Source organism: Scophthalmus maximus, chromosome 15, assembly GCF_022379125.1.
Source record: "Scophthalmus maximus strain ysfricsl-2021 chromosome 15, ASM2237912v1, whole genome shotgun sequence".
NCBI classification, from domain to species: Eukaryota; Metazoa; Chordata; class Actinopteri; order Pleuronectiformes; family Scophthalmidae; genus Scophthalmus; species Scophthalmus maximus.
In genome coordinates, this window is record NC_061529.1 from 4,493,329 (window position 1) to 4,518,285 (window position 24,957).

Below are 24,957 nucleotides of genomic sequence, written 5' to 3' on the forward strand. Positions count from 1 at the left end.
CCTCATGCAAAAAAGAGGAAGTTTTAAGATGACAGTTCAAATGTGTGATGCAGCAGATGAAACAACTTTAACAACGTTACATAACTTTGACTGGAAGGAGTTGCAGTCTGGCATGTAACAGACCTCTAAAAGAGACAAGATCTGACACAAGATCAATCAGCGTCAGGCTCAGTGGAAAAACAACCACAACCCAGGTGTCCCTGGTGTGTCTACATAGACCTACTGTGAATTCAGAGAGAAAATAGTAAAGAAAATATTTCTTTACGAGCAATCTTTTCCAAGTTCTTGCACGCGATGAAGTCGGGGTCGACCGATTATTGGCCTGGACGAGATTAGTAATTATTGGTCGACCCCTACAATAAAGGCTTACGGAGTTGTGAGAATCAAAAATAATATTGACCAGAAACATTATTAATAAAATGAGAACAAGTGGCTGATTGTGTAGAATTCTTTGGTTCTTTATTTGTCATCCATTTTGACATGAACAGACGCAGAGCCGATATCAAAACCCCACTCACCTAGAATATTGACTTTCCCTAGAAATTTTCGTGGCCTTGGATCAACTAGGGCTAATCCAGATACGAAAATACAAAAATATTTGTAAAACAAATTATTCTTTGAGTAAGACTTGTAAAGGAACATTATAAAAATAAACTGAGGGATTGACTGACTGAGAGCCAAGGGCACGACACTGTAACGGAGATAAATTAATCATTACCACCAGTAATAACAAAGAGCAACACATATATGTGACTCAAATTAAAATCATCAGATATAATAAATCATCTGAAGCGAGTAGGAGGACCAAAGGACTCAAACTCTCAACTGTGCGCAGGCGGGCAGACCAAAGGAGGACTCTTCCCCAATGCGAGGCGTTTCCGCTGTCAGTGTGGCGCTGAACACACCCATAGTGGAACGCATGTTTAGACAGCGGCCCGATCATATTTCAGCGTGCCGCGGCCCTCGGCCTGCGAGCTGCGAGAGAATACCAGGCGCAGCATTCCACCGGTGGCCTGTCTGTGGTGGAGGGGGTGGAGGGGTTGGGGGCTGCGCCAGAGGCGCTTTGTATGGAGAGGGACCGTGACCGGCTGCCTGAGCTATCGCACACTGGGTCAGATGGGTCATCTGTTTGTCTGTGGCAGATGGATAAACAAGAAAATATTCGCCAGCGAACACGCCTCACTGTGTCCAGCAGGCAGTGGGAAAAGTCTGGATGCTTTGGCTTTCAAAGTTTCTGTGCAGATTTTAGATAAACACAGATTTATTTTTCTGATATCTGATTACATACTTAGTGCGGTGCAACCGCTACAGTACATGCCCATAAAGGATTTATGCATTAATTCCAATAACTTTCCTCAACCTTTCCGGCAACCAGTTAATAATAAATGCAGTCATAAAGCAACATCTGTTTGAACTGTACAAAGTATTTGTAATTCTTGTAATAATTTGTTGATTTAAACTTTATTTGCAAAGTTTAGTTTTGGTTGCTATAAGGTGAGAAAGGGGTGTAGCCTTGTTCATGTCACTTAGCCTGAGCAGTCAAACCAGTTTAATAAACCATGATGCAGAACAACCAGGGAAAGACAAATTCTAGTAGGTATATAGCAATATTAATTCCTTCAATCAAAGACAATTACAAGGATGCAACCGTTAAGTTTGTTATTGATTCATTTGAAAACAATATTCTTGGAATAATCGGCTAAAAATGTAGTTCTTAAATAAAGAAAATCACTCAACACACATCTGTGTAAAATGTGTTGTCTTACATTTTGCTTATAATATGTAATAGAGCTGAAACTATCAGTCAATTAATCAGTTAGTTGATCAACAGTAAATTAATCAGATACTTTTCTGATAATCGATTGATTGTTCAAGTTGTTTTTTTGAGCAAAAAATGTGAAAGCACCACTGGTGCCAACTTCTGAACTGAACATTTGCTCTTTTTCTATGATTGCGCATTGAATATCCCTGGATATTGTAAAATTAGTATGAGAAAAATAAGCCATTCTGATGGGTTGTGTGTTTTCTCAAATGTAATATATTATACAATGAATCACTCAATCAAATAAAAATCAACAGACTGATTAATAATGAAAATGATCATTAGTCCCCCCCCTCCCCTATTTGTATTGTATATGTGAATATAATTTTTGCTATTCTTAGTGATTCTCTGCTAAATATCCCCGGCGTGGGATGAATAAAGTTCTATCTTATCTTATCTTTGCTGCAGCTTGAATATATTTAGTCTTGTATGGTGAGTAACACGATCCCCATCCTTCGTTCATTGTATCATGTGCTATCAGCCAAGTTATTTCTTTTCCAACAAGAGTATTCTCAAACATGAACTGAGGGTGAGGAAATTGGTCCCTGATTTGGTCCCTGATTCAACAGCCACTGTCAAATGTGTTCGCCACATGTCATCACGAATTATGAGACAAACAACACTCTGCCTTGAGTTGATAAGTCATGCGATGGAATGCCAAGAAGACATCTCTCCAGCTGTGATGACAGGCTGTGGGAACCAGACCCTCCACTCCACTGGACTGTACTGTACTGTGCTGGACTGTACTGTATTGTACTGTACTATACTGTACTGGTGTGTACTGGACTGGACTGTACAGTACTGTGCTGGACTGCACTGTACTGTACTGGTGTGGACTGTACTGTTCTGGTCTGGACCGTGTTACTGTACTGGTGTGAACTGTACTATCCTGTATGTAACTGTATTGTATGTTACTATACTGGACCATGTTACTGTACTGTATGTTACTGTACTATCTTGTATGTTACTGTACTGAACCATGTTACTGTACTATCCTGTATGTCACTGTACTGTATGTTACTGTACTATCCTGTATGTAAGGGTACTGCATGTTACTGTGCTATCCTGTATGTTACTGTACTATCCTGTATGTTACTGTACTGGACCATGTTACTGTACTATCCTGTATGTTACTGTACTGTATGTTACTGTACTATCCTGTATGTTACTGTACTGGACCATGTTACTGTACTGTATGTTACTGTGCTATCCTGTATGTTACTGTACTGGACCATGTTACTGTACTGTATGTTACTGTGCTATCCTGTATGTTACTGTACTATCCTGTATGTTACTGTACTGTATGTTACTGTACTATCATGTATGTTACTGTACTGGACCATGTTACTGTACTGTATGTTACTGTACTATCCTGTATGTTACTGTACTGGACCATGTTACTGTACTATCCTGTATGTTACTGTACTGTATGTTACTGTACTATCCTGTATGTTACTGTACTGTATATCACTGTTCTATCCTGTATGTTACTGTACTATCCTGTATGTTACTGTACTGCATATCACTGTACTATCCTGTATGTTACTGCACTGTATATCACTGTTCTATCCTGTATGTTACTGTACATTACTGTACTATCCTGTATGTTACTGTACTGCATATCACTGTACTATCCTGTATGTTACTGTACTGTATATCACTGTACTATCCTGTATGTTACTGTACATTACTGTACTATCCTGTATGTTACTGTACATTACTGTACTATCCTGTATGTTAGTGTACTGTATGTGACTGTACTGTACCTTGAACACGTCTCCATACGTGCCACTTCCCACCCTCTGGATGAGCTCCAAGTCGTGATGGGGGTTCTTCCTCTGGATTTCACCGCTGGGCCGGGGGAAGCTATCCATGGTATGAAGCTCGCAGCACCAACAACAACAACAAACAAAAAAACGATCCCTTTTTCACATCTAGTTTGGCTCGAACCCCAAAATCTGACTGGCTTGGTTTTGATGTAGCGACAGAAGAAGAAAAAGAAGCTCCAGGAGAGAGAGAGAGTCTCAATCCTCCTTTTGTTTTGTTTACTCAGATGCTCCTTCTCCGAGCTCCGTGGCCTGCAGGAGAGAGACACAAGGGGGAGGTTTTGATCAATGCAAAATGGGCTCAACGGTTGACGACTACTGAAAGAATATGACACGTGATTGGTTATTGATGTCCTTTAACAGAAGCACAACAGTCACACGAAGGTGGACCACTTCAGGCCAATGGACGTGCTGCCCACCGTACCATAACAACTTTCACACCTCCGACGTAACATTTCCCTTCAGACCTAACTGACTCTGAAGTGTATCACAACTACAGACGACAACATTAGCTTGCGCGTCAACGTTCGCATGCGCACACTGGTCAACTCCAGCAAATAGCCACATCCCTGCAGGTAGCTCCGATGCTAATGCTAACTAGCTAGCGCGAACTTTAGCTTTCGCCGCTGGTTCCAACTTCGACGCGGCGCCTCTTTTTTTTTTTCTTCTTTTTTTCTTACCTTTCACGACACGAACGCGGCGGACGAGCGACTCTTGCATCTTGGAATTTCCTGTACGATGGCGTCGAATAAGTGGCGATGAAGCGCGGCCTCTCTCTTTCTGTTGTTTTCGAGGAAAACGGTAGTAAAGTTCCAGTCAGGCTGTGACGGTTCGCTCCGTCTGCCTCAGTGCGGCAGCGGCGGAGGCGGTGCGTTCGAGTCGAGTCCTCGCAACAATGCCGGCGTTAAGTGCGGCCGCTGACATGTCATTTCCCCCCCGACAGTTTCACACTCAGTCACGTGTTAAAACATATCAACGGCCCGACGCAGACATAATGTCGAGTGTTTTTTAATTCGCTGTCTCAACGCGCGGCGCTTAGAAACGCAACAGTCTGCCGCTAATCCTCCTCCACCGCGGAGTCGCAGTTACTGGATCCTGGCGGCGCGTTCAGGTGCTCCTCGTAAAACACACGCACTCCACACGAGATGGTATATAAGCCAATTCACTTTCTTTATTTTTAAAAGCCTGTCAATGCTTGTCAGTGGGCTAATCAATATAATCATGAATAATAATCACATCAGCATGGCGCCTATAGAGTATTTATATATCTTTTTTTATTTTCTTATATAGTATTTATAAATCTTTTTATGTTTTCTGTTATTTTTTTTACATAGCTATTGCTTTAAAAAAAATGTCTTTCTATATTCTTCTGTCCACTTTGCTGCTGTAATGCCCAGATTTTCCCATTGTGGAACGAATAAAGGTATGTCTTATCTTATATACTGAAATGATTTCTAGAGAATTGCTTTCTAGATTTACACAGCTTTCTAGATTTATAATCATATCAATAAACCCCAGTCTTCAGTGATGGATGGAATATAACAATAACAATAAATTTTCCCTATTTTTTTTACATTTAAAACGAAGTTTCGTTCATGCTTCTTTTTTTCCCCCATAACATTTTGTAATTGGAGGTGGAAAGCCTTCAGTGACAAACTGTCTGTGTCCACCCCTTCCTTTGCAGAAGTGGACTAACCCACGTGCACCTTTGAAGTGCACATGTTGATTTCTTTATATACAATTAATATGTATTATGCAAACCTTCAGTTGTTAGATGTATATTTGAATTATGATATATACATATATATTAATATTCACGTCACTATTACACTAGCACCAGTTTGATACACGTGTAACCTATTCATATTTCTGTCAGCTACAGTTATGATTAGTAACGGTCCTATGTTGCACATGTTTGAATTCTAATTTCAAATTCTTGATCGTCGTTCATTGAAATCCTGTCACGATCCCCGTCGATGCTCGAGGTAAATGATAAAAGGATCAAAGCAAAACAAAAGCCGGACAGGAGACCACACCAGCCTGGAAAGACAAGCACAATTTCCTGAGAAACCACACAGAGAGACACCTAAAGGTAGAAATAAAGGATCTCTCCATCATCACAACAGCGGTTGTGGTTACTGGAACCATCTTCAGTCAAGGAGAAACCCAGAGTTCTTCTTCTTTTACCGGACTCTGCACCACAGCGACTCGAACTATCCAAGTTACACACAGCACACAACTCGTGCACTCGTTTTGTCTCTTCCCAGTAGTGGAATTTTACTGTTTACGACAGTCCGCAAAGGCATCATTGTGTTCCATTCTCTTTGTAATCAGCGCCGGCTACCGGCTGAAGCGGGAAACGCATAATATGATGTTTTCATAGCGAATAAAAGAGCCTCGGTATCATCTGCAGGGACAACTTTTGTTGGGTGCACTTTTAACACAAGGAACAATTATAAGAAATGAATTTCTTCCCTTCTCATCATTAAGGTGCTGCCACTACCAAACAACAACGAGGAACAACAGACAACAGCGCCCCCTGGCTGCGCGCGCCGGCCGCTGCAATCGAGCGCCGGGGGAATAAAAACGGCTCCATCATCCTGCGATGCGAGCATCGTTTCGGCGGAGACAGGGCATCCTCCTCCCCGCCCCTCGACACCCATGACTGCGCCGACGAGGGTCGCTCACTAACGGACAAGAAGGGACACAGAGAGACACGCGACGATGGCGAAGCACCGCAAAGACAGAGACAGCTGGGGTGAGTGTACGTATGCAGCATTTTGATATTTGGTGCTTTTCCCTTGACGCACATACCCTTTCAAAAAAAAAAAAAAAAAAAAAATCCTGTCTGTCGGGGCGAGGGTGTTAACAATGCAGCATGTTTATTTCCCTCCATGATTTGAAGCCTGCTTCTTTATTTCGACGCAATTGGGACCAGTGTGTGTGTTTTTTTTTAATTTTCATCCTGATTAATTCTAATTCTTCTGGGGGGGAAAAGGAAGAATTAACACCGCGTGTGTCATTGCACGACTATACGGGCCAATCAAGCATAAGAAAAAAAATTCACGTTTCATCACGAAACATCCAACAAAAATTGTTTTCAAATCCTCAGCACACAGGAAATGCCCTCTGTAGGGAGGGTCCAGGCCGGAAAACAACCTTCTGCCATCATTGGTGGTCCATCACCGTGAGCCCCTTATGGTGCATGTAGCATGGAATTATGTAATATTGCATCAGTAAATAGCTTATCAACATCATCATCATGATGATGTCCAGCATCCTGATGGTCTCAGACATCATCATCTCTGTGGCCCCATGTTAGCTCGTGATATGAAGGGGGGGGGGGGTGAATGAGTATTTTGGGAGTGGAGAGGTAGAAAAAGGGAAAAGAAGGGAGGAATCGCTGCTGTATGTCATTGGAGAGTTTACCTGGTTTGACCCACTTTGTGCGGAAGCTGCCTCTGACGTCTTTGGGCTGTTTTAAGGGGCAGCATGCAACATGATCAGGTTCACCACTGGGCCGGGCCGGGCTGAGTGAGGCCCCCTCTGCAGGAGACGTGAAGTCAAACTGACATCCCTGTTCCAGGCCCGGGAGAGGAAAACCGTGGATGATTCCACTTTAAATTATTCACTGTGAATTCTTGGCAAACCCTGCATTCATCTTTTAGCACGCCTTTTTTTTCTTCTTGTTGCCTGTCACTGTGGCTTTTATCAGACTTGCATGCTCAATTTGAAATTACATCTGCTGAGCCCAAGTTTTGTCGTAGCGTAGAGCCTACATGATTCCAGGGAGGGATTCTGGGAGAGTTGAGATTCAGCCCGTCTCTGCATCGGGACGCTCATCGTGCAGCCTGCAACACTCCACATGAGACAGCAGACACACACAGAGAGTCACTTCCTGGAAAGCTCTGGATGCACATGACCTCACCGGACACGAGCAGATGGGATGGACAGCATGATGATTATTATGATTATTAACAAGCTCGTAGGCGAAGCTATTGATCTGGGACTAACAGGAAGGAGATAACTTTCCCGTTGGCTCGCCTAATGGAACCAATGAGTTTGCTGCGAGCTACTGATCACTCACTCGAATACAATAATTACATTTTAGTTGACCTTTTTTTTGGTGCTGTTTATGTTTTTAAAACCTTTATTTAAGCACGAGTGAGAACAAAACTCATTGAGATTAAAAATCCCCTTTTTTTTAAAGAGTGACCCGGCCGAGACAGGCAGCAGCACATAACACTGTGGCAGACAATAAGTACAAAGACATAAAACAATTTCAAATGAGAAACAATATTCATAAAGCATCTGCAGCCAGAAGTGCCTGTTTCCAGGTCATTCAAGTGTCTAATGAGACCAGTACTTGGAGCTTTAAGATCCTTCTGTAAATTATTACAAGCCCAGCACAAATTAACCATCTACACAATTCTATATCTGCATACAGTCCCATTTTAAGTGGTCGTGTGTGTGAACGTCTACCCCGAGCACTACTACATGTTTCGAATCCCCCTACCAGGGTCCCTCAGCGACAAGCAGGTCTACGACTGGAGCTCGGAGGAGGAGGAGCCGGACGGACGAGCCCGGCCCGTCCAGGTGCTGCTGGTCAAGGACGACCACACCTTCGAGCTGGACGAGGCGGCGCTGAGCCGCATCCTGCTGGCCGAGGAGGTCCGGGACCGCGACGTGGTGGCCATCTCTGTGGCCGGGGCCTTCCGCAAGGGCAAGTCCTTCCTCATGGACTTCATGCTGCGCTACATGTACAAGCACGTGAGTGTCGGGGGCCGTGTGAACTTGGCCCCCTACTAACCCATAAATGTCTCACACACACACACATACACACACACACACACACACATTTTCCCTGCTCCTCAATGTGCATGTTTAAACGAGGGGGTTTGACGTCTGCATACTGGAGTTCGACCGTAAGCATCCCATTCTGCTAATAATATGAAAATATGTCATGTTTTATTTTCACCTAAAAGAAAATATTCATGCCTCTCTCATTGAAATTTTGTCTCTGAAGGTGGAAAATCCTCTGATTTAGCTCATAACTGGATATTTAAAAACTAAGTTTAAGCATGTGATTTTTTTCTGTGATGGTATTTTTTTTTAAACGTGTCAAGAAAATAACAGGATGCAGTACATAAATGATTTAAAATGAATTAGTACACAAATTGTGTATATGTGTAAACTGCATGTAAGTACAGTATATATAGAAATGTAGCTGGTTACATCTGTAGTGGAGGCGTTATGCACAACGACTCAGACTTTGTTCCGCATATGCCGTCAGATATGCTGTTAATCAATACTTCATTAAAAAAACAAGAACACAAAAGATGATCCTAAATCCCGGAACTGACCCCCCCCCCCCCCCCCCCCGACCGATCTGTCCCCGTGCTCAGGCCTCCGAGGACTGGCTCGGGGACTCGGACGAGCCCCTGACCGGCTTCTCCTGGAGGGGCGGCTCGGAGAGGGAGACCACCGGCATCCAGATCTGGAGCGAGGTCTTTCTGGTGGACAAGCCGGACGGAAGAAAGGTGATTGTCTGACTGACTGTGTGCCTGAATGTGACGTGATTCGAGGTGACGCGGTCAGGCGCCGTGGTAACCCTTTTCCCCCTTCGTTGCTTGAAGCCGCGTCGCCCTTTTACATTTCTTAATTAATCTGGGCATCAGGTTTGCACAAGACTAGTGTTTTTCCACCGCTTCTGGCCTCCATCTTCACATAGTCACACATATTCACACTTAGAAGCTGCTGAGCAAAAACCACAGTTTGGTTCTGTTAATTTTGAAGGAAGCAAATTTTGCATGTAGACACATCCAACCAACGTCTGTGACGTCTGGTGTGAGCCAAATGTCTATATTCAGCCCGTACAGCAGGCAGCCTACTGGTCGTCAGCTTTGAATTTGATCTCAGTATGATAATATTTTACCGATATTTTTCTTTTTTTTCTTTCTTTCGAAAAGATTAAAATAATAAAGCAAGTGTGACACTGCATACAAAAACAAAAAAAGAACAAAACGGAAATGTTCATAAAGTGTCATAAACAATATTTATAAATAAATGAATCATATACGTGTGAAAAGGAGCAGGGGGAAGCCAAAGCTTGTTAATCCCCACCCCTTATTCAACTGCTCATAATTACTTTACAAAAATTAGCAGCTATAAACACACCACAAATGATACCAGATTATTTACATGCATACCCTGGTGAAAAATATTCACAAAGCCAACAAAGAAAAGAAAATCCCTATATCCTTTAAAGAAATAGTGTTTTTGCGCCTTTAAATGCATCAATTATTCCCTGGGAAACCAGTGAAAAATGTTTAAAAATGTCACAATGTCAAAGAAAGTGAAGAAAGTGATTAAAAAAATTCCTGCATACAGTCAACCTCTCCATCTGTCTCCTCCTCGCGCAGGTCGCCGTGCTGCTGATGGACACGCAGGGCACGTTCGACAGCCAGTCCACGCTGCGGGACTCGGCCACCGTGTTCGCCCTGAGCACCATGATAAGCTCCATGCAGGTAAACGATACCACGACCCAGCTCGACTTTAGCGAAGACTCACTGCATGTGTATGTATGTGAATGAACGAGTGGGGGGGGGGGTTTATAGCTTTAGCCCAGCTGGCGGCTGGATTGTGGTTCCGTCCGCCACTTTTGGTCCAGACGGACGCAAAAGGAGACGTTCCTGTTCCCCTCAGGATGAACTGCTCCGGCTAAAGTGATTTTAATAATTAGATGTATTGCATTTCATACTTCCATTTGAATGAAATAATACTGTGTGTGCATTTTCCCCGTCAGGTTTACAACATCTCGCAGAATGTACAAGAGGACGACCTTCAGCACCTGCAGGTAAACACTGTCCAAACTGATACGCTATTGAAGGGTCAAAATGCAACGTGCAGATTTTTTTTACTACATCGCCGGCCGGACATGGATATTAGTATTTGGATGTACAGTATACTTTGGCTGATAGCAGAAACGTGACCGACCAAATTGTGAATTTGAGCATCTGAGGGACACAAAACATTCCTCATCTTTTATGAGAAAAAAAATGACTGTGGCTCCTAACGTCACCGATTTTTGTTCCCATCCGCTTTATTCCAGCTCTTCACCGAGTACGGCAGACTAGCGATGGAGGAGACTTTCCTCAAACCGTTCCAGGTACCGTGAAACAGTTTCACCTGCAGACACGACGTGCCGATTGAACACAAATGCCTGTAGATTAATATTTGAACATTGCCACTGGTATTCGTTAAAGGCGGCTTGAAATATCGACATTGTCTTCCCCAGTCCATGATTTTCCTCGTTCGGGACTGGAGCTTCCCGTACGAGTTTCCCTACGGACAAGAAGGAGGCATGCAGTTCCTCGAGAAGAGACTGAAGGTCAGTCGGCCCCTCATGTCACTCGTACTCTTGTGGTCGTCTGAATGCGCCGTGGATGTTGTGCAGTTTGAGAGAATCACACATTCGCGTCTATGACTCCACGCAGATCTCCGAGAACCAGCACGAAGAGCTGCAGAACGTGCGCAAACACATCCACTCCTGCTTCACCAACATCTCCTGTTTCCTGATGCCTCACCCGGGCCTCAAAGTGGCCACCAACCCTCACTTTGACGGAAGGATCAAAGGTGCAGTACGCCGCCGGCTCCGCTCTCTTGGTTTCATTTACAACACGTGGTTGATTTCATGAACCAGCAATTCTGGGTTCGAATTACAGGCATTTAGTTGAAAAACCGCCAATTAATAAATCGCACCGTGACTAATGTAAGTTATGTATTGTATAATAACGTAAGTGTTTTGTTTTTTTGGGCCCCTTACACGGACTAGAAGTACATCTGCGTTTACAGATACTTTGACTTGAGGCGTTGTTTCTGTGGGTCACATTTAACATGAAAAATTCAAATTAGAAGTCAAGTTTATTGGGTCTCTAATGATAAGGAAGTGTAAACCCACTGAAAGCCCTGACTCAAATGTATTATTATATATCAAAACAATGAAACGTGTGTCTTTGCGTTGGTCTCTTTAGAGGCTGCGCTTGTTAAAATAGAAAACGGACAAACATTTATTCTACAGATGCAAACAATACTGCCTGGGGTGTGTGCAGCCTATACATCATCCACCGTAGGATGGAGTGCTTATGAACTGTGCAGGAGCAGGAAGGTGCACCGTAGGTAAACAGGGGAAACGCTGATTTCTAGAATAGAATATACTCACCGGTTAATACTCTCCTCCTCCTCCTCCTCCTCTTCCTCTTCCTCCTCCTCCTCATCGTCCTCCTCCTCCTCTTCCTCCTCCTCCTCCTCTTCCTCCTCCTCCTCCTCCTCGTCCTCCTCCTCCTCCTCCTCCTCCTCCTCCTCCTCTTCCTCCTCCTCCTCATCGTCCTCCTCCTCCTCCTCCTCCTCCTCCTCCTCCTCCTCCTCGTCTAGAAATCGACGGTGAGTTCATCAACAACCTGAAGGTCCTGGTCCCCTGGCTCCTGAGTCCTCGCAACATCGACGTGAAGGAGATCAACGGCAGCAAGATCACGTGCAGAGGCCTGGTGGAATACTTCAAGGTCAGAGCAAAAGGAACCAATCAACTATTGTACACACCAAAAACCCACATAGGCTCTCTGGCTTCTTCTGTGCCAACACGAACGCAAAATATTAAATGCCGATCACGTCCCCGTCCCTTTGCATTCCCTTCCCTGTCCTCACGTTTAACATTAACTGTAAATCTATTTTTTATTAGGGATTTAATTGGTGACTTTACCTGATATTTGTCCTCACTTTTTGTATTTCAGGCATACATCAAAATCTACCAAGGCGAGGAGCTGCCACATCCAAAGTCCATGCTACAGGTACATTTCTCTCCCACTGATTTATTGATTGTAGGGAATTGTGTTTGAGGTTCTGGTTCCTTATTGCTGAACCATCATTTTTTTGTATTTGAACGTTTGCTGCAACTTGCTTCCTCACGTTATTTGTCGCAAATACACTTTTCTAGTCACTATTCATCTCGGTGATTTTGCATTAAGTACTCGTTGTCATGCCTTATTTATATATAGTGGATGTTAATGTTATATATATAATACTGTAGCTTTAAAACTTATATATTTAAGCTACTTATGTATGACTTTGTTCTCTGTGGGACCAATAAGGATAATCCTACCTTATCTGACACTATATTTCCACGTGCTTCTTCTCAGGCCACGGCCGAGGCGAACAATTTGGCCGCAGTCGCGGCAGCAAAGGATCTGTACAACAAGAAAATGGAGGGGGTGAGTGAAGAGGACTTTCAAGTAAAACCCAAACTTTCCCACCAGTTTCAGGATCTGTCCTCATCCGTTCCTCTCTTTTTCCCGTCCCACCAGGTCTGCGGCGGCGACCGGCCCTTCCTGGCCCCCAGCGAGCTGCAGGCCCGACACAGCGTCATCCGGGAGGAGGCCCTGCAGGTGTTCCGGGGCGTGAAGAAGATGGGCGGCGAGGAGTTCAGCCGCCGCTACCTGCAGCAGCTGGAGGGCGAGGTGGACGAGGTCTTTGTCCAGTACATCAAGCACAATGACTCCAAGAACATTTTCCACGCGGCGCGCACGCCGGCCACCCTGTTCGTGGTCATCTTCGTCATGTACGTGGCCGCGGGCATCACGGGCTTCGTGGGCGTGGACATCATCGCCAGCTTGTGCAACATGATCCTGGGCCTGGCGCTGATCACCCTCTGCACCTGGGCCTACATCCGGTACTCCGGGGAATACCGAGAGCTCGGCGCCGTCATCGACCAAGTGGCTGGTGCGCTGTGGGACCAGGTAAATAGAAACAGAGCATTCATGAAATTAAAAGCAAATCTGGCCGTCTGGCTTAATCGATACCTGAATCAATACTCAACAAGTTCAAGTTCAGCTTGTCAGTCTTTGTGCACTATGGAGAAAAAGAATAACTTTATATATTCGCACATGGTGTCACAAAATGTCCAAAACTCCACGACAGAGTAAAAGCAACAATCATCACGTTTGAGGAAACTGAAGTTTGTTCAACTTTGACTTTTTTTCTTGATAAAATTATTAACTGATTATCAAATGAGAGAGCAACAATTCACTAATTGATCATTGAACTCCTCATTTCAGCACGATGTAGATGTCATAAGTGAACGAATCAGGGTTTCAACTAATCATCGGGTTCTCCATTGATTAAAGAAAACAGATTTAGTCAGAAAAGACTAAAAACGTTTCACAAATCCTTTTTCTGATTTTTTCCCCCAATGTTTATTATTTTTCTTCTATAAAATATTAGAAATTATTGAAAAATACTCATCACAATTTCCCAAATCCAAGTTTTCCACCTTTGATTGTTTGTTTTGGTCAAAACAAACATTTAAAACCCAACAATATTGGATGTTATCGTTAGGAGAGCCTGAGAAACCCAACAAATAATCACATTTCATAAACACAACCCAGTGAATCTGTGGCATTTTAACATAAATATGACTTAAACAATGAACCTATTGCTTTTTGTAATTTTTTGTTTTCTGACTTATCAATTAAATTTACTAAAAGAAGAAGGAAAAAAATTGCAGCAAAGTCGATCATTGTAAATATTAGTAAATACACCTCTACATGTAACCTCTCTTTACACCACTAGGTGGCAGCTGTCTCCTTTAAGGCAGTGGCAGAGAATCTGTTTCAGCTCAGATCCTTCACAGTGTGTACAATGTTTTATGATATAAATGTAATGTACGTGCTAAGACTATATACTCTTTTTGCTCTTTTCAATGCTGCTGCAGGGGAGCACGAACGAGGTAAGTGGAGTCCTCGCCTTTTTGTCCCTCCCACTTTCAACGTCTCGCGCCGATTTTTCGTACAGCCGACTCTCTGAACATCGTTCTCTTACTGTCGACATATTCCAGATGCCAAATCCCTTGAATCAATAAGAATATTCAGCTTTATCACCAGCGGCCGAGCAGATCAATCCGGGCCTTGTTTCTATTTTCATCCACATTGCTCCCAACAATTGCTTCGACCGCATCAACCATCACGTCACACTCTGCAGCCGCCTCATTTGCCTCCTGTAACCACCGTGTGCGTCTCGGCTCCGCAGGCTCTCTACAAGCTGTACAACGTGGCGGCCAACCACAGGCACCTGTACCACCACGCCTTCCCCGGGGGGCCGCAGGCGGACGAGGCCGACGAGGAGCAGGACAGGAAGAGGGACTGATGATCAGACACGGACAGGAACACAGCAGGGACAACAGGGAGGAGGAGGAGGAGGAGGAAGAGGAACATCCTCACCCATCAGGCACTCTTTTATTCTGGTATTGGGGTCGCCCACCAGTACATTCACCTCTTTAAAACCTAATGGGACTGTGTATAATGTTCATGTGTAGGCAACGGCAGAGCCCCTCGTCAGTGGGCGCCTGCTCTCAAGCGATGGATCACATGAATCGTCGCGTCTCACTTTTTCTTTTTGAACACTTCGATCAGAGGAGAACCTCACCGCTTGTCCAACCTCCAGTCAGCTGTTGGTTTCACATCAGAGGGGGGGGGGGGGTTTCTCTTTCATCCCCGCGAAATCCCTCATTCGTGACCGTCGTTCCGCTCTTTGAGGTTTCAGTGCCGTCGATGAGATAAAAAATGAATCCACGACCTGCGACGTTTGAAAGCCAGAGGAGTGAACTGTACAGTTCAATGATGAGGCGCGACATGGATCTTTAGCATGGTAAATGGTTTACGTGTCCGTCATCTTTAAAGCTCTTAAAAAAAAAAAAACAGGTATAGTTCCTATTAAAAAAAAAAGAGACAAGTTTAGATTTAAATGGTTGTGACAAAGTGATATTGTGCCATAACATATTTAAGAAAAAATGATTTCACATCTTCTACAAGGCTGGCTACGTGCAAGCCACTTGCATCACGGCCCCTTTGTTTGTTTTCACATGGAGGTCGGTTTTTTACTTTTGACAAGAGTTCTGCGTCAGGGTGAAGCTTCGTGTCGGCATGCTACTGTACTTTGAAATAACTGCACCGGGTGGAAGGACGGAAAAAAAGTTTACACCACATAGCTGGCATCGTCTCCCCACTCGCAGTTTTGTGATTTCGCAGCGTCCCGGAGTGCGTTTTTCGTTTCCATTGTGACGCGGTGACGAGGTGGTGGCGGTGGGTGGAACCATTGTTGTGTGTTTTTTTTTCTCACTGAATGTTCGAGCAGATCCGAGGAATGTGGCCGCCACCGCTGCGGCCGCCGCCGCCGCCGCCGAGGAATCAAAAGCGAGATCTGTGTTAGTGGGAGGGGGATTCGACGGGGCCTGCTCCTCATTCCGCATCTCTTTCATCATCTCCCGCACACACGCTTTAAGTCGAATCATCTGTGTGTGTGTGTGTGGGGGGGGATAAAGTGGTGCACGGTGAAAGAGGCCCCCCCCCCAAAACTTCTTTGTGTTTTCCAGAACAGCTTGCATTTGTAAACAAAAGGCTGACAGCACTTTGTGTGTGTGTGTGTGTGTGTGTGTGTGTGTTTGAATACTTGGGCTTTGTAGACTGTTACTGTACATTTGTATAATTGTGGTTTTATCTGTTTTCAGCTCGTTGACTGTAACGCGTCCGCGTCATACACAGCTGCAGCACTGAAACGTTACGTTTTTTCATGCTGAGCCGGTCATCAGGAGTACAGGAACACTGTCATGCATATTTAGCGAGTTTACAGTAGGCTGAGGTTCGACCTCAAGGGTTCGAAGATTTAAAGGCACGGCGGCGGCGGTGGCTTCGCCAGTCTTCCACAGTGTGTAATCAGCATCAGCGAGGCCTTCACACACAGAACCATCCAGGTCCGGTTTATGATTCGTGAGGTTTAAAAAAGAAAAACAAATTCCCCCCTTTGCTTCATGGCTTTGTCGGGAGCGTTGTGTCCATTTGGGTCAGAAAAGAAGCATTTGTTTATATCAGGGTTTTCGTTTACACTTCGCAAGAGTTGATTATTGGAGATTTTTTGTCTGTCGGAAAAATAGAAGTCCCCTTACATTTTTCTCGGATTTAAGAATTCATTCCCTCATCGACATCCGTACTGAAAGATCACGTGGATCCACCTCTTCTGAGTCAACACTGCTTAGTTTCAGCACATGTACTGCAAAGTTTCAGTTACAAAGAGATAATAAATAATAAAAGATGGACCAAATTAAAGAAAACAAGACTTTGAGTAATACTTTCCTGCTTGCAGACATACACACAAATAACAACAGGAATACTTGAATAATGTATTTTTTTCCTACATAACACTTAAATGAACTGGTGAAGATTTCTTAATACATAAAATTATTTTTAAAAAAATTCTTTCATTTCAGAAATGTAAATGCTGGACACACTTATGTTTCATACCTGAACAAAAAAGTCCAGATTTCAGGTTTTTCTAGAGGTCAAACAGTGGAGCTGAAACATTAAAACTGACAATAAACAAACAAAAAAAATTCTGAATGGAGGATTTTAAGCTTGATATACAAAAAAACACTTGGTGAGACACAGAAATATCTTCTATAGATTTTCTATCATTTAAAACGGAACAATCTGTAAATACATAACTGATATATAATCACCTTTTTAAGTGTGGTGACGGCCGCTGATCTTCTCCGCCAGCAACGTTATCAATATTCGGCAAATGATGAATCCGGAGACCAGTATTTACCCTTAAAGCTCTGGTTTTGGTCTCCACCTTCTCTTTTAAGGGAAACATCTGCCTCTTTAGATGCTAACAGCGCCGGTACGTTCTCCGGCTTGATAGTTGATCACTTGCGTGTCTGCTGTTTGGTGCTGAACAGGTTGTGGACAACGTTTTTTTTTCCTTACTGAAAGCCGATGCCTGCTGCGGCCCCAAAATAAGGCTGCGAGGGAAGCAAGAGTCAAATAAAAATAAAAAATGAGTCGCAGCTCGCACGAAAAGCAGAACAAGTGAGCTCAGACTCCATAAAGCTGAGGGGCTAACCGAGCTTTAATTATTTTACATTTCAAAATAAAATCAGTTTAAAGGCTCCAACGTCAAAGTAAACATGGCGACAAGAGGCAACAACTGTGAAGCCACTGGTGTAGTTTTCTTCACTGCAGATTTTTTTATTGCTTATGTCCTGTATTTGCAATGCACAACACGAGATATGTACAAACGGATGAGACCGAGATGCGATCGAGACCTTCTTGCATAGCGAAGGATTTTAAGAGAAAGTCCTGGGTTCTTCATAAACCTATTCTACTGTTACCTAAACACACACACTTTTTTTTTTAGGAAATTCAGAAGTGTATAGACATGAAGTCGCTCTCATATACAAGTCCTATAAACTGTCTTCACCTATTTATCTTTTGTTTTTAACACAAATATAGAAAAGTTAGATTATAGGACATTTCTGAATATCTTAAAAACTGTTTACTTTATTGCTAATCGGTAGAATAAGCTTCAGAGAATCTGGACTTCCATGTAATAATAATAAAAAAAGTTGAGGCACTCCATGAAATAATTATGGCATCACCGAAGCAAGAAAATATCCAGGACATGATGAAAACCAAGAAGAAATTGAATTGCACTTGTTCGGCAAACTTAACTTGTGTCTTCAGATGAGTGTTTTTAAAAACTTTCCAGTAGCTTATTTATGTTTCATTATTATCATACACACAAACACAAATATATTCCTGACGTACAGTAATGCCAAAGAGCCGAGAGATGCTCAAACCGACTGCATCAAAAGGTCTTTAAATAAAAGACTTAAATATCTGTTAAAGGGGTTTTGGTGGATTGTCTACAGTATGTCATAAAAAGAGAAAGAATGCACACTTTTTTGTTTAATGTAAAAGTCTGTGGGTTCAGTTTTAACAAAGCAAAAAGGGGGAAAAATAGTCATGAAGTATTTCATATGTGAACAAATTAGAAGACGCTGCCTGTCGTTTTTTTATCCCACAGGAAAAAAAAACAACAACGGAGCAGCCGGCGAATACGTGATACGAGCAGGCATCGGGAAAAAAGAATGCTGCATTTTTTTTTATTACAAAAAAGGTCCAGGTTGTACTGAACAAAAACTCCAGAGTCTTTCAGTCTCCGTTCTCCTCGATTCTTAAAAATCAAACAACCGTACGGCAACTCAGTTCTCAGGGGCAGCGGCTGCAAACGTCTCCCCAGATGTTTTTTTCTTCTTCTTCATTGGAGTTTTTGTTTTTCAATCACATGGTCATTCATAAATTGAGTGTCCCATGGGGGGGGGGGGGGGGGGGGGAGGCCCCAAACTTGCCTGGCTGATATATTTGGATGAAGCGAAGGCACAGATGTGTTTGGTAAAAGAGGCAATTAAGAGTCAATCACGATTTCAAAGGAAACCCTGACCGCTCCCAAACTGTGGAGGCCACAGAGAGGCGTGGTGGCGCGGCGTCCCTGGGTGCATGCACACGCACACACGCACACACACACAGGCATCACATGTTCCCCATGAAGTTCTTGTTGGGCTGCTGGGCGTACCACTGCTGCCGCTGCTTGCGGGCCTCCACCTCGGACAGCAGCGCCTGTCGGTACGCCTCGTAGGACTTCACGATGTGCTCCAGCTCCTTCTTGAAGAGCAGCTTCAGCATGCCCTGGTACGTGTCCAGGTCTGCCAGCTGGAACAACTCCCACTTCAGGATGTGGTCGTACCTGACGTGAAAGGGAAGAGAGACTGCTGGTGAGCTGTCTGCTGCCTGTGGAGCTTCTGTTTCCCCATCAGCACTGTAGAGCTTCGTGCGCCGTTGGTAACGCCTCTTGGAAAAGGAACTGAGGACCCAGACTAATACACAAGGCTAATAAAACCTATCATGCATTTCATAGAGAATGTCTGTGTGTGATATGTGTACAACTCACTTGAGTGGTGCACGGGCGTAGACCTGCAGCCAGTCTGGGATCTCGGCTGTGTGGTACGGGTTCGCTGGCACCAGAACCGGCTGGTTCCTCTCTGCGGGACGCGGCTGATAGGTCACAGGAGGTGGTAGAGGTGGGGGTTGATCGTAGCGAGGCACACTGGAAGACACGATACTTGATTTTATCCACAACTAAACAGAATAGGCTGTTGACCCATAAGAGTTCAGGGCTCAAGGACGCACCTCGGAGCACAGGGGTGGCGATACTGTGCCCTCTTGTTGATGTGATCCACGTAGTAGACCCCAAACTCGGCCGACTCCACCTTCTCCCAGCCCGGCGGGAGCCCCTCCCTCTCCAGAGGGTGGCTCCAGTGTGTAGTGTTGGTGTTGTGGTCGATGTAGTACTTCCTGCCGCGGATGGTCCAGTCGACGGTCCAGCCACCGGGAAGTGGGAGGTCCTCTCCCGTCAGACTGGAGAGGTTCCCCAGGGACTTGGCCTGGATTCGACCTATGCCTGAGGAAAACAAACAACTTTTCTTTTTTTGAAAAAAACGAGGGAGAGCGACGCAGCTGCGGGCTAAACAGTGCCTCTGGGAAAAGAAGAAAAATATTTGTTAAAAATATCTGAAAAACAGAATGTGTGGGAACAAGTCGTTTAAAAGGCGAGGAAGGAATGGAAATCTTTCAAAAGTTCCCTCTGATGTGGCAACTGTACGTACGGCAGGATAAGAGAGGAATGCAAGTGAATCACTTCTCCTCAAAGCATGAGCGACGTCGTTCCAAGTAGTGCAGCGATTGTGAACGGGGGGTTTTGTCTAATCCCCTTTGACTCTGTGACGGAGCATCTTATTCTGAACCTACATCGTTTAGTGAATGGTAGGAAATGGGAGTGTTGTTACTTTTGGACAGGAAGGCAGAGATCTCTGCATGGACACACACACACACGGGCTTTCACTGGAAGAGAACAAACCGCTGAACTCCCAAACACCCTGTGAGAGCAGACCGCCAAAGTGAGCCCACACACACACAAGAAAAAGGTCCTGTACTTTTTTTTTACTGTTGAATATTGTTCGTCAGCGAGGAATGTCGACCCACCAGCCGTGAGAGTGAGAGTGAGAGAAGTATCATGAGTTAAAAAAACGAATGAGCCTGCGGGGGCCCAGAAATGGCTGAAAAACACTACAAGAGAAATGTGTAGAGGAATGAAGAAAATGGCGGCAACAATCTGATAAATACTGCACGAGTGACAGCAAAAAGAGCCGGAGCTCTTTTGCCAGCTGCTGAGTGAAGGGATGGAATGTGCGAGCGCTCGACAGAAATGCACTCCTCCTCCTCCTCATCATCTCTGCCCCTTTTTTCCCCCCAGAAAAAAAAAAATCAGATTGCCATATTCACCGCAGACATAAAGCTGAATGCATCACAGCAATGTCACAGATACAGTCGAGAGTAGTAATCATGTTAAGTGAGTGATCACATGAACTTTTTATGATAACAACTTCTTACAGTAAAATTATTCATAATATGAAAAGCTCTTTTGATTCTGGATCCTTGTTGGCAGAGAAAATTCCAGGATCAGCTTTAACTGGGGACGTCTATAATTAACTGACTAAGAATTTTGACTTATTAATACCATCAGTTCATTAATACCATCAATCGCAGTTTAACACAAAAGGAACTGTAACAAAATTTGATTGTGTACGTTATGTCTTTATGTCTTTTGGGTTATTACTTGAGAAGGTTCACATGCTCTAATGTTCAGTAAACATCAGTTTCCTCAGACTGTCCATTCCTGCTGCTCCTCTGTCTCAAGCGCTTGGTTATAGCTCCTGTCATTCAAGTGTAATGTGTAATTATCCAAAAAACAACAACCAATAGTGTTTGCCGTGCAAATGGCGCTTATGCAATACATTTTTACCCAGATAACTAGTCATATCCAGTAGTTCCTATTCAAAGTAAAAACAGAAGTAAAATGTCAGTGATTTCTGAAGAAGGCAAAATCTCCTAAACATCTCTGATGACAACTCATTAGCTCTTACGTGTACCACGACGTAACTCTTCAGAGAGCAGCACCTACAGTACGCAGATGATTCATGGAAGCAAGCATGCCGAGGCCGAGGCCGAGACATTTAACTGGAGGCGGTCTGCAAATTACTAGTTTGCCGGCAGAGAGATTCAGCAAACCGGAGAGGTGAAAAAAGAAATGCAGAGCCCATAAAGCTTGTTTAACTTCACTCCAAACAAGGCTGCATGATATGCGACAGGCGGGCTCACAGACTTAAAACTAAAAACCACATACACGACGCTGACGGGTCAGCCACAAAATAAAAGGTTCCCCATTATTTGGAGGTCGGCTGGAAAATTCCAACGACCCCACGAAACATTTAAATCGCACGGAAATTACCCACTGATGTCGCGCCGATGTTTACAAAGCAGAGCAGTGCGATAAAAGAAGCATATCATACATCGTGCCGACAGTACTTTAACATTTTCCTCAAATGAAAATGTCTGAAATGTTGCTGGTGTGGTTACACGGAATTCCACTGAATTTGCAGAAAAGGCTTGTGAGCAACTCCAGATGTGATTCCTGACCGTTGTCAAATTTTTTGAGTGTGTTCTTACTTCCAATTTCTTGTCTCTGCTCATTGATTATTATTTTTTTTTTTCTTTCTCCAAAGAGGAAACATCTGTAACTATAAAAAAAGGTGAGAAGCAACACACAGTTGGTGTTTACCTGAGGGGGGTCTGCTCGGAGCTGGGGGCGTGTGCTGTCGGGGAACTCTTTGGAAGTTGTGTTCATTGTGCTCATAGTATCTATAGTCCTCAGGAAAGCGATCTGGAACCCTCCTGGGCTGCTGCTGCTGCTGCTGCTGCTGCTGCTGCTGCTGCTGTCGTTGTTGTTGTTGGTGCTGCTGCTGCTGCTGGCTGTCATAGTAAGGTTCAGGGGGGTAATAATACCGGGCAGCGTCTCCGTTCTCCGACATGGGGCTCACGTCTGTGAGGAAAGACTGCGAGGAGCCGCCGTACTCGTGGGGGAGGTCGCCCAGACTGCGCGGCAGGTACGGCGGCGCCGACATGCGGTGGCTCTCGCGGCGGGCCACCTCGTGAGCGGGCCTCTGCACGGGGGCGCGGAGGAAACTCTTGTTGCGGGACACCGCGGGCTCCCGGCTGGGAGGCGGGTAGGCAGAGGGCCCCATGTCTGGCAGGGGGACCTCCGTGCGTCTGGGAATGGTGGGTCCATGGCGGATGAATGAGGGCATAAGATCTGCAAACACATGAGCAGGGGCAAGAGCAGCTGTCAGTACAAATCAATAGAGAAACACAAATTAAAGTACTATACTTATGGAAAGTTCAAGTATTTACTTTACTCCTTTACAGTAAAATACTGTGCTTTTTGCTGAACAGTCTTCAGTGCTATAGCTACAGGTAGATATTCATCAATCATACAAAATAAATAATGTTATCAAACCTGATTTTATTGTGATGGTATTGGTGGAATAAATGAAACTAGCACCACTAAGAAACAAGCACAATATTAAATTTCCCCTTGTTCTGTAATGCATCAATAATATAATATGATATTATATTAGAATCCATGATTACAACAACAGGGGGACATTCTGTCTGCATGATGACTTCTGCAACTTGACACTTGAATACTTTCATACTTTGATGCAGCACCTTTACTTCCACTGCGGTACTTCACATAATAGTACACATACTTGAGTATAATGTTCAGAATACTTCTTCAAGCACCTGGGCACAAACAGGAGAAACACTTAGGACATAAAGCTGATTATTTTCACACTAACACAGTTCAGACAGTCCAGAGCAGATGACAACACTCATTCAATGTCTACTCGTGGCTAATCAGCAACAACTTCTAAGTCAACTTTTACGAAAACATTTATAGATTAAAAGAATCTAAAAGTCCAACAGATTATTCATCTGTCGTGTTCGTGTAGTAATACACGTTGGTACCGTTATCTCACAACTTTCCTTCAGCGCCGCAGCTGATGTCAGTGTGGCGATCAGACGAACACTTCAAGCTAGCGAGCCACTGAGTTACCAGGTTAGCAACTCAGAAACAGCTGGTTACAAACGTGTGAGCCACAACAACAAGGACACATGTCTCCCACACATTCACGCCTGCCTGTTGGTTCCCGTTAGTTCAGTTCTTTTTGGCACCGAAGTCAACTTTTTAAAAAGTTGCTCGGGCTTTTAGCCGATGCTAACACAAGCTAGTTAGCTGGCCGGCTAGCTAGTACAAGCTAGTTAGCTGGCTGGCTAACTGGCACAGCCTGGCTGGCTGCCTGGCTAACTAGCACAAGCTAGCTGGCTGCCTGGCTAACTAGCACAAGCTAGCTAGCTGTCTGGCTACCTCAACTTACTTCTGAGGAGCGGCGACGTCTCCTTCTTCACATACTTCCCGTGGACCTCGGCCGGTTTGGACGCTTCGTTTTTGCTTTTCTTTCGCGAGAGCATAACTCAAAGGGACTCTCGGGACCGTCAACAACGCGGCGCCGCGGTCTCATGGCACACTCGTCGCCCGTCGCCGCGGGTCCCGTTCAGCTCGCACGGCGCGGAGAGTCGACATCTTTTGGGGGGGGGGGCTAGCTGGCTAGCTAGCTAGCACGTTAGCCGGCTAACTCGGGAGCGAGCGACTGGGAGCGACTCTTCCTGCGGCGATCCAGTCCGCCTCTGAGAGCCGCGCTGCACACTCCCACCGCTGCTCCTCACTGGGAAGGGTTGCGGTTGCCGGGTCCTGCCCCCATAAAGCTAACTCACCTTCCGCAGGCAGAGAGTTGAGCACAAACACTGTCTGGAGCTCGTCCATCGATTAGACACGACTGACTGACAGACGTGACAAGTTATGTGCATGTGCTCTGGTCGCAGGAGACGCGACCTTTGCACCACGCAAATAAACCTCCGATGCAAGCGGAGCTGTTCACAAATGTAAAAGAACAAGATGTATTCAAAAGTGTCTCGAGCTGCAACAGTTAATCGACTACTAAATCAATCGCCGACTATTTTGATCATCGATTAATCGGTTCAAGTCGTTTTTATGGAAGAAAAAAGAGCTTTCAGCTTCTTAGATGTGAATATTTTCAGGTTTCTTTGCTCCTCTGTGACAGTTAAAGTAAATATCTTTGGTGTGTGGACGACATCCTCTTGGGGGTTTGGGAAACACGACCAACATTTTTTAACCATTTTATGGACCAAAAGACTAATCGATTAAACGAGAAAATAATCGACAGATTAATCGATTATGAAAATAATCGTTAGTTGCAGCCATAAAAATACCCCAAGTAAAAGTGCACGCATTGCAGATTGGATGCAGTTACAGTAAATTATTGGCCCATTATTGTTTATACATGTAAGAGCAATCACAAGGTTGTTTTTTTAAAAAGTGGATTAAATTATAAAAATACTACCGGGTAACATTTCATGCACATATATGCTTTCATCTGTGAAATATAGT

General features: G+C 44.3%; 3 protein-coding genes across 14 annotated transcripts in view; 1 reads left to right on the top strand and 2 right to left on the bottom strand.

Annotated features, from left to right (window-relative positions):
- Positions 1 to 4,751, bottom strand: part of map4k5 (mitogen-activated protein kinase kinase kinase kinase 5) — a 29,075-nt gene extending 24,324 nt beyond the window's left edge. For 2 of the 9 annotated variants that reach the window (XM_035609549.2, XM_035609544.2), the window contains exons 1-2: positions 4,329 to 4,742; positions 3,589 to 3,900 (exon numbers count right to left, since the gene is read on the bottom strand). In XM_035609549.2, coding sequence (XP_035465442.1) covers positions 3,589 to 3,696 — 108 coding nt within the window. In that variant the 5' untranslated portion in view covers positions 3,697 to 3,900; positions 4,329 to 4,742. Of the gene's footprint in view, positions 1 to 3,588; positions 3,901 to 4,328 lie in introns of all 9 variants that reach the window. The other 7 variants (XM_035609550.2, XM_035609543.2, XR_004785237.2 and 4 more) reach the window with 6 other exon arrangements.
- A 1,246-nt stretch (positions 4,752 to 5,997) lies between these two features.
- atl1 (atlastin GTPase 1) lies at positions 5,998 to 16,804 on the top strand. 4 transcript variants are annotated; one of them, XM_035609551.2, is made up of 14 exons: positions 5,998 to 6,412; positions 8,168 to 8,418; positions 9,054 to 9,188; positions 10,071 to 10,175; positions 10,454 to 10,504; positions 10,760 to 10,816; positions 10,946 to 11,038; positions 11,145 to 11,283; positions 12,082 to 12,209; positions 12,438 to 12,494; positions 12,843 to 12,914; positions 13,008 to 13,439; positions 14,414 to 14,428; positions 14,728 to 16,804. In XM_035609551.2, the coding sequence occupies exons 1-14, from the start codon at positions 6,373 to 6,375 to the stop codon at positions 14,842 to 14,844; spliced, it is 1,692 nt and encodes a 563-aa protein (XP_035465444.1). In that variant the 5' UTR covers positions 5,998 to 6,372; the 3' UTR covers positions 14,845 to 16,804. The 4 variants fall into 4 exon arrangements, with proteins under 4 accessions (XP_035465444.1, XP_035465445.1, XP_035465446.1 ...); XM_035609552.2 differs by having other exon boundaries at positions 5,998 to 6,406; XM_035609553.2 differs by lacking the exon at positions 14,414 to 14,428.
- An 892-nt stretch (positions 16,805 to 17,696) lies between these two features.
- sav1 (salvador family WW domain containing protein 1) lies at positions 17,697 to 24,364 on the bottom strand. Its single transcript, XM_035609555.2, has 5 exons — positions 23,867 to 24,364; positions 22,210 to 22,740; positions 19,722 to 19,992; positions 19,483 to 19,638; positions 17,697 to 19,278 (listed from the first exon to the last, which is right to left on the bottom strand). Exons 1-5 carry the CDS (start codon positions 23,958 to 23,960, stop codon positions 19,065 to 19,067), a joined length of 1,266 nt encoding a protein of 421 aa, XP_035465448.2. The 5' UTR covers positions 23,961 to 24,364; the 3' UTR covers positions 17,697 to 19,064.
- Positions 24,365 to 24,957: the final 593 nt, after the last annotated feature.